Here is a 9630-nt window from a genome sequence, read left to right on the forward strand (position 1 = left end):
GTCAACATTTTCTGTCAATTAGTTCAATCTATATTTCAGGTTCTGGGTATGTTTCGCCTACACTAGGATTTGCCAGATTTATTTGCTCATGGAATATTTGTGAATTTAAATCATGTGTTGCCGAAAATGGTATAGCAGAAACTTGCATTACTGCACTGAGTGGCACAACTTGATCTGTATGTCGAGTATACAGTATCACGGTTAGCTGCTAAACATTCCCTATGCGTCCCTATGCAAATTATACGTCACACTTGTGGGCCGTGTGGCTTCATGCTACCTCCTGGTGTTCTTGGCTGTGCTAAACCGTTTCTTAAAGGCAAGTTATCTCATGATAACAAACTGTTTACCCATGTAGTACTCTCTGCTGTATTACATTTTTAGAGAAAAATATGGCTAGCATTTATCAATCATACACATCACCTTTTAATATCATGGAATGCCAGTGTTCAGTAGAAACACATTTTGGGGAATGCTGATCTAAGCTGTGTGTGTTTCGTTTCAACTGGCAGCTTCACTGATAACAAATATTTAACTTGGGGTATTACATCGTCTGTTTCTTAACTACATGCATGAAAAAAAGTCAGATTGCCTCGTCCCCTGAAAGCCTGGTAATCAAATAAAGGAAATCTTTGCCCAAATCGGTCCTTTGGTATAAATTTTCACCTAACTTAGCTAAGCGGGCAAATGCTGTTTTCAGAATGGGATTATCACTGGTCATTGTACTCTGTTGTTACTTTCTGTGAAATGATGAATGAGCCTGTGAACTGGAAATACATTCTCTTCCAGAAAAGAAGCATCCAGACAGGTGAGAAAGAGAGCAGCTCTGTTCTTACTGTAAACTATAAAGGCACAGTCAGTCAGTCCCAGGTTACCACTTGTCTCTAAAGTTCCATTGAGTTCTGCAGATACTGGAAATTTTTATACTTTTAGCACTTGCAGTGGGACTTTTCATCATCCCAAGTAGTGAGATCCAGATGAGTTACTTAAAAGGCTAGCATGAGTTATTTAGATGAATGCAATTTTAATGGTGTTCTTGTGTGAAAAGAATTCCGGTAAACAGTTTTTGAAGGATTGGTTTTTTTATGCTTAACTATGGGTGTTACTTGAAATTGTAGAGATTAACTTTTAATCATTAAGTACACATTTTTTTGAACATCACACTTGAGGTCAAATGAGTATTCCTTCAGTCCAAAGTCAGGATTCGTTTTTAACTTAATTTTCTCATGTAAATTCATTCCTTTATTAGAACTTGGGCAGTTCGTTGCTAGAATTTTAAGTAGCTAGGTGGAAAATGGCACTCATCCCTTACTCTTGACATTTTCGGGCTGTATCACTAAGTGGATCTGTGCTTTCATTTTCAAGGCTTTGTTCTTACAGTGTAGAATAGTGACAGGGACAGAAATAATTTCATGAAGTGTCTTCTCTGTACATCGTACAAAGATTACTTAAAAGCAACGACATTAAGTCCTAGTAACTAATGAGAGTTTGTAAAAGAAAAGGCAAATCCAGCTAAAGAATTGTGATTGTAGTTTGGTTTGGTTTTAGAAAATTATTATTTTCTGCAATAAAAAAATTGCTAATTTTTTAGTGGATGCACATTGATATAATAATCGTTCATTGATTTATCTGGGTGTAAACTTTCATTTTGCAGGATTCCTATCCTGTATCACATGCAGGTACTCCATACTGTACCTATATTGGAGATATATATACATATATATATTTATCTTTTAATGTTTTATTTCATTTTGAGAGAGAGTATGAATGAGCGGGGGAGGGGCAGAGAGAGAGGGGGCAGAGAATCTGAAGCAGGCTCTGTGTGGACAGCAGCAAGCCTGATATGGGGCTCGAACTCGCAAACTGTGAGGTCTTGACCCGAGCTGGAGTTGGACCCACAACAGACTGAGCCTCCCAGATGCCTCTATATTTGATATTTTTATACTTTATCTATAATATTCTATAATGCTTTAGATTTTTAAACATTGTGAAATCTATATAAAATCTACCATATTAATCATTTGTAAGTGTATAGTCCATTAATTTGTGTAGATATTTTCCTAGAAACATACTGATTTAAAAAAAACCAGTTTGGTTGAATTTGTTTGGGGGGGGAGTTATTAAGGAACCATTAATACAAACTCTGTAGAATCTGGAAAGGTCAAGATGTGGGGCTGTTTGGCACTTCTAAAAGTCCAGTCTATGGGATGGGGCTAAAAACAAGGAATAGTGGCTGAGAATTAGGATATGTAATCCAGAGGTTCCTTCTGCCTTGCCCACGTGGGCCCTACTGCCCTTCTCCTCTAGCAGAAGACAAGTTAACCTTCTGAGGGATTTGTACTATTCAGGAAGGTTGACCTGCCATGGTGAAAACAGGATGCTGAAGTGAAAGCCTCTGTATTAACAGTATGAGACCTGTAGTTCCTCCTCTCCCTGGGTTCCTGTGATGCTGGAAGCCTGCTCAGGAATTTAGAGGATTCTTCTCTGTGAACTGACTCAAGAGAACAGAGAAAATACTAACATTTAGTATTTCTCCAGTGACAAAACGAGATTGCTGCCGTATTGTACCCACATGAAGTTCTGTTTTTGACCAGCCCTGCCCATTCAGGGACTTTCCCTTAGCTCTCCAGTGCCTTGTTCATAAATACAAATGTTTACCAAGGACCTTCAGACCTTTAGAGGAAGTTTACAGTGTGAAAGAGACCAAATTAGAAAACACATAGAAACACATAGAAAAAAAGGAATTCAGAGATAGAGCTGTAGTATAAAGAACAGGAAAAAACAAAAACAAAAACCCTTCAATTAAAAGCTTAATATCTTTAGGTAAGGCTGTAACCATGAAGTAAGATTATGCCACAAAGAAAAGTCAGAATCAGAATGACCTCTCAGAAATCAAACATTACAGCAGAAATGTAAAAGTTAGAAGGATAAGAGAACGAGGGAATCAGTCTAGAGGATCACACTATTCAGATTCCAGGAAAAAGTGAACAGAGAAATTCAGAGAAATCTGAGTAATAATAGCAAATGAATAGGAAAGATCTCCCATCAAGGCCTAACACAGTAAAACCCCGGAAGGCTAACGATAAAGAAAAGACTTTAAATGCTTCTGGAGAAAAGAAACAGGTGGTTTACAAAGATTCGGGAATTAAAAAGCTGTTGCCCTTCTCATTAGCAGTACTGGAAGCTGCGAGACCGTGAAACAATACCTGGGTAACAGAAGGAAAATAATTTTCAACTCAGTCATATTCCTGTCTAAACTGGCAATTAAGTGTGAAGATAGGCTAAAGAAATTTTCAGATGAGTCTCAGAATGTTTTAAAAATGTGGCCTCTCAAATGCCCTTCCTTGGAATCATTATAACTAACATTTATTTAGTACCTACTGTGTGCTTCACTTCACTTGAGAGCAATAATATGAGGTTGATGGGATAATTTCTGTTTTACAAGTGGGGAAACGGGGCCATGGAGAAGTTAGTTCCCAAGGCCACACAGCTAGTAAGTGTTGGAGTTCGGATTTGAACGTGGGTAATCCTCACTCCACTGTGTTGGATTGCCTCTACTTGAGGATGTGCTCCACCAAGATGAGGGAGGGAGATAAAAAAGATCCAGGAAACCAGACCCAGCACAGGATTGGGGTGGAAGGAACTGCCCGGGTGAAGGGGAAGGCATGCTCTAGGAAGGTCACAGTGCAAAGAGATCTGGAACTCATTTGTTCTAGGTTGGAACACCTAGAGGGCTCCAGGAGAAAAATGGAACAGATGTATTACCTGTTGTGTTCAGTCATTTTGAGTGTAGTTTCACTGTGGAAGAGTGAAATGGTGATACCTACATAAACAGGCAAAAAGATAGGGAAAGATATGAAAGGACATACTGTCATAGTATACTCTGTGGCTCTGCTTTGAACAACATTTGGGTAGACATCTGCAGTAAATCCTTAATATTGCATTCACTAGTAATTGTATTTGGGGAAGATAGGAAAGAGAAATTGTGTGTATGTGTGTGTGTGTGTGTGTGTCTGTCTGTCTGTGAGGGGCCAGTGCGTGTGGTTTAAGGATTAACCGTCCAGACAGAAAAAGTCAAGCACTGTCAGTATAGTGTTTAGAAAGATGGCAGTAAATACCGAAAGAAACACTTAAGAGATTTGAAATGATTATCTCTGGGGTGCTGGAATGGGGGATTGGAAAGGGTGAGGCAGAGGACTGCCATTTTTAAGTAATATGTGACTTTAAGAAAATAATGATACATATACAAAACAAGGAGTTATTGCTGAGTCCATATCCTGTGTGTTGGCAAACCTTGATGGTTCTACATTCACAGTGTATCTGCAGTCTGTTCCCTTCTCACCACTGTCACTGCTGCCACCTGGGGTCGGCCACCGAAGTCTCTTGTTTGGATTATTGCAGCGTCTCCTGCCTGGGCTCAGAGCTCCTACCCTTGCCCTTCCCCTTTTTTTCCTTTTAAGATTTTATTTTTGAGTAACCTCTACACCCAACACAGGGCTCGAACTCACGACCCTGAGATCAAGAGCTGCATGCTCCACTGACTGAGCCAGCCAGGCGCCCCGTGTCTTTGCCCCTCTTCAGTATCTGCACAGCACCCAGAGTGATCCATTAAAGTATGAATCGGATTATGGCGCTGTCTTGCTCACAGCTCTGCAGTGGTTCCCCGGTTCCTATGGAGTTAAAGCCAGAGTCCTTCTGGCCACGCCCCATATGCACACATGCCTCTTCCCTGCTTTGTTTTTCTCCAGAGCATTTATCATAATCTCACATGAGGTGGTTTACATATTCGTTTTGTTTCTTGTCTGCGTTCCCTCATTGGAATATAATCTCAATGTGTGGGATTTTTTTCTGCTTTGTTCCCTGTGTTCTCTCAGCCTGGAACAGTGCTTGGCACCCTGTCGGTATTGAAAAAAGATTTATTAAATATATGTATTGCTTACATGGAAATAAAAATGATATTTAATAGCACCAGTTTTTAAGAAGCTCTGTGCAGTAAGCTAAAGTAAGCAGCTCATTGTCTTACTGGCTTAAGCATCCTCAGGTAATTTGAAACTGAAATCCTGAGGGATCTGGTTGAAAAGATTTGTTTCCATTTGGAAAATAACCATATGCTGTCCTGACATTACACCCCTTTAAAAATTTGTGCCGCATCCTATCAATCCTTATTGCAAAAATATATTGTAATGTTTCGTGGTAACTATTTATGACTCACACTGTTGAATTTCACAACCTTGTGGCAGCTAAGATTTCAGACAGGATACTGGTATTTATTTTTAAATCCTAGAATCTGTTTAGTGGGGTTAAATAAGCATCACAAATATCTTCTATAAGGAGCAAACAGCCAAGTTTCCATTTCTGACAAGAAAAACTACCTCCAGCAGTCCTAACACCAGTCTGCCTTTCATTTGCTCATAATAATTCTTGCCATGTTTCGTGGCTGACTGAGTCTATTTGGATTTCATCAGGGTGTTCTTTCTTAGCCTTCTCTCTTCTCACCTATTTGTTCGGAAAAGTTAAGATGCCAGATTAGTGCTATCACATCTATTTCCATGGCTACAAATCACAATTCTGCATACACATGATGAGAATTCCCAGCAGGAGAAGCTGGACTGTGAGAGGTAATGGTCTTTATCCTAAAGCAAGTACCTGGTTAGCACAGGGGACAACGATGAGAAGACGTAAACGCGGAGCAGAGCGAATCCCATGGTCTGTCTGTGCACCGCCTGCAGGTGCCGTCTTGGATATTGGCTGAAAGATACCTTCCAGACTCCTGGTTTTTAAGTCCCAGAATGTGGACGCTCTTTGAATCTACAGAAGGACCTTGAGTAAAACGTTTGAAAATCATGATTCTCTGATGTCGCATCTGATCGATTATAGTTCACTTCATAGAAGGGAGTTACATTGATTGGTGTTGTCTAGTTACTGTGGCCCTGAAGAGATTTTGCAGGGACTTTTTGTTGTTACTGCTTGTTTCGCTTTGCTTTTGGTGATGTCCCTGAGCTTGAACTTTGTTTGCATACTTACGTGATTACAGAGTAGGAGTTGTAAATGCTTGATGTTTTAGAGCCCTCTTACATCACCGTACGTTTCTAGGCACTGTTTTGCCCTTTCTCCTCAGACTGCCAGGGACGCCCTGTTGTGATTGTGTTGTGTAATGATAGCCACACGTTGCTTTTCCTGCTAGCCATGAAGCCCTGTCTCGTTGTGAGAGCTGATGATATTTCATCATGTCATTTTGAGGAAAGAAAATGAACCCTGAGAGAAAACTGGTTAAGTATCAGGCAGTGTGCTGTATACACTTCCATATTCAATATCGATAGAGCTCTGACCATAGTCTGCCTTTGGCCTGTGATAGGATCTCATTGTTCTTGTTAGTCTGGTAGGAACTGGGTGGTTTCAGTTCTTGTGAACCCAGGGTGAGAAACCTTAACATAATTTGTGCCAAAAGTTGCCTTGTGAGTCATTAAAATTAAGCACTGCTATTCTTGGTGGTGGTGGTTTATATAGAGAATTCAATAAAACATTGGACAGAGCACCTCCTTGTAAGCAAGGAAGTTTATAGACTGGTAGGTGAAAGAGTTAATAGGATTCATTGCTGGTTTGCAAAGCTCTTCCCGGAATTGTTCCAGAAACTGGAGAGGTCTGTCGTGGCATGTTGCAGGTTTCTGTTCTTGTCCCTCCGCCGTGTGTGAACTTGGGTCATGACTTAGTGATTGCTCAGTGGTGGATGAGAAAGCTAAGAGGAATGACTAAAAACCAGATGCCAGCCAAGGATGTTGAAAGATCACAGATTGAAGGATGAGCTGAAAGAGACCAAATCAGTTTTCATAGTGACAGTTCTTGTCATCCATTTAAAGTCACTGCAGAGTTACTAGCTGGTTGAGAACTGGCCTAACTGCAGAAGAGATAGAAGGCACTTGAAATTTGTGAGGTCCTGGCAATTCTGTGTATCGTAGTTGCCTGAAGAGAATCAAAGCATGGTAGCCGACGCCAGAACAGGGTCAGTGCAGGAGTACCTCTGCTGAATTCCGAAGGATTGGCCAAGTCATGTGTGGGATTTGTATTCTGTTTTTTCGATGATATTAGAATGTTTTTATCGGCGTGCCTGCATAGCTCAGTTGGTTGAGTGTCTGACTCTTGGTTTCAGCTCGGGTCATGACCTCAGGGTCATGGGATCGAGCCCCATGTTGGGCTCCGTGCTGTGTGTGGAGACTGCTTAAGGTTCTCTCTCCCTCTCCCTCTCTTCCTCCCCCTCCCTCTCTTCCTCCCCCACTTCTCACTCTCTCTCTAAAAAAAAAATCTTAAATGCTTTTATCATGTAATATTTGGTATACACAAAAGAATACATGTAATACATAAGTTATGAAATAATATCTAAAGGCCTTATTCCTAGCTTAAGAACTAGATCGTTGACTCTGTTTCCCTCCTCTACCCCAGACGTAATTGTTACCCTGAATTTGTTTGTTGTTGCCTTGCTTTTTCAAAAGTAATTCCACCACGCTCTGTGTATATTTATAAGCAGTACCTTCTGTTTAACAGTTTTTCAGTTTCATTAAAATGACATTTGCCGCTTGCTTTTCATATTCAACGTTGTTTCTAAGGTGTATGTGTATCAGTTCTCAACCAGAATCCCTCATCGACACCGTTCCCTCAGGCAGCACAGAAGATGACTTGTGACTCTTTTCTCATTTGTCACAAGGAACGTACATACGCAGGACTTGTTAGATACAAAGGAGAGCTGCTGTCTCAGTACGTACAGTGGGCGCTTGAGCTGGGCTTACCTCTGCGGTGGAAACTGCTGGAGTTCTGGCTAGTTCATTTTTACTCTTGTCACATGTTCCTTTGGTGGCCATACTAGACCGTATTCACACATTCTCCTCTTGCGGACATTTGGGTTTCCAGTGCTCTGTTGTTACTACGAGCAGGTCTGTCGTGAAGGTGTTGTGCTTCTCTTGGGTGCACGTGAGCAAACATTTCTCTGCGTGTGCATCTGAGTGGTCTTGCTGGGGGCTGCTACACTGGAGTGGAGACACTGGTAAACCAGTGGGTACTGAGAAGGGCAATTAAGAATACTAGTTCATAACCAGTCCTTATTTTCCTTATTTGCTTAGGGTTTGAAGAGGTTAATGACCATCTGCCAGAAGCACTTCCCTACAGATCCATCAAAATGTGTGGAGTACAATGCGCTGTGAAATCTGTGTGTGGCGTATAAGTGACGAGAAACTGAAGTGAGCATGGGACGGACTTCTGGAATTACCAACAGGAATGAGGGAAGAAGAAAAAAGGAGTTTCTTGAGTTTGAGATCTACCTAATGCAGTCCTCTTGGTTTTAAGAAGCAGCGTTGGCTCTCATATCACATCTGGCTGCAAACTGATTTTTGTGTCATTTACTTTAATCAAAAAAATAAGTTCTGAAGACTTTTCCTCGTAATTTAAATGTGTAGACAACTGTCACAGAAGGGGGTTTAAAATGACTTTTCCACTCTAAACCTGAGAGTTGGCAGGTGATTATAAAGGAACATTTGAGGATGGACTTAATTATTTCTGTAAAATATGGTAATTTTCACATTGTCTTTTATGTAGTATTTATAAAAGATATTTTTATATATTTCAATGAAAGTATGGAACCATTTAATGAAACTTTATAGTCCTTAAATGTTGCTGAACTTTTGCCATCTTGCAGTAGAATTTGAATGTAAATGTTATCACTGTAGAGTGTTGTTTTCTGGCATTTCAAGGCTTTTGCCTCGTAAGGAGTGTAAATCTTAATGTTCGTCATCACTTGGGACAGATAGAATTAATAGGAAATAGAAGTTTGAAAAAGATGGTATCCCAACAGGAGTTTAAATTACATAAACCCAGTGCATCAAGGTTCAAGGTGGGGAAATGGATTGTCAAGCCAGCCAAGGATGGGGACATTTTGATGCCCCTGGTTCTTCCCAGAATAGGCCCGCCTGCCTGTGTCGCCCGCGGTGGACTGCGTGCGGCTCCCAGCTGCCAGCTGCCCGGCAGAGGAGCGGGATTCCGGGACCCTTGTTACTGCCCGAGTCCTAGGTCACGGGTCTGATTTTCCTCAGATGAGGACTTCTGAAGCTCACGGTGTCCTACCCAGATCATGGTGACGAATGGCTATATAGGCCCGGGAAGTCGAGAGGACTCCGTTCCCGGAGGAAGGTGGGTGAAGGGAACACACCTGACTTGGTGGAGTGGTGCCATCGGACGGCAGCCAGGCTGGGGCTCCCAAGCCACAACTTCCAAGCTGGAAATTCCAGCGCTCCGCCCCCCGAGCGCGCCACCGTGGGCGAGTTAACTTCATGTTCTCAGCCTCATTTTCCCTGTCTGCAGTGGTAGTTACTAAGCGTGGTATGTACCTCGGAGCGCCGTTGTGCTAAAGTCAAATAAAACGCTTAGCGCACTGTCTGGTGAATGAGACCTCCGTGAATATTGGTCGTTGCGTCCGGGTCGTTAGCGTGTAGCCAGAGTAGCTTTCGCGAGGCCTGCGTTGAGAGGCCGCGTGTGCTCACAGAAGGGTGGCGGCAGTAATGGTGGTGGGAGCAGCAGCAGCCTTCGTAGCGGACGCGTTGGTTAAGGCTCTGTGGCTTAGGCCTCCGTCCGGGCTCTGGGACCGCGCCC

The 9630-nt window shown here is 42.0% G+C and overlaps 1 protein-coding gene across 3 annotated transcripts in view; it reads left to right on the forward strand.

Moving 5' to 3' along the window:
* PRPF18 (pre-mRNA processing factor 18) overlaps window positions 1–9420 on the forward strand; it is a 61914-nt gene extending 52494 nt beyond the window's left edge. For all 3 annotated transcript variants that reach the window (XM_045464716.1, XM_045464714.1, XM_045464715.1), the window contains one exon: window positions 8109–9420. In XM_045464716.1, the coding sequence (XP_045320672.1) occupies window positions 8109–8189 (81 nt within the window). In that variant the 3' untranslated portion in view covers window positions 8190–9420. The remainder of the gene's footprint in view (window positions 1–8108) is intronic.
* Window positions 9421–9630: the final 210 nt, after the last annotated feature.

The sequence above is a fragment of the Leopardus geoffroyi genome, chromosome B4 (genome assembly GCF_018350155.1).
Source record: "Leopardus geoffroyi isolate Oge1 chromosome B4, O.geoffroyi_Oge1_pat1.0, whole genome shotgun sequence".
In the NCBI taxonomy this organism is placed as follows: Eukaryota; Metazoa; Chordata; class Mammalia; order Carnivora; family Felidae; genus Leopardus; species Leopardus geoffroyi.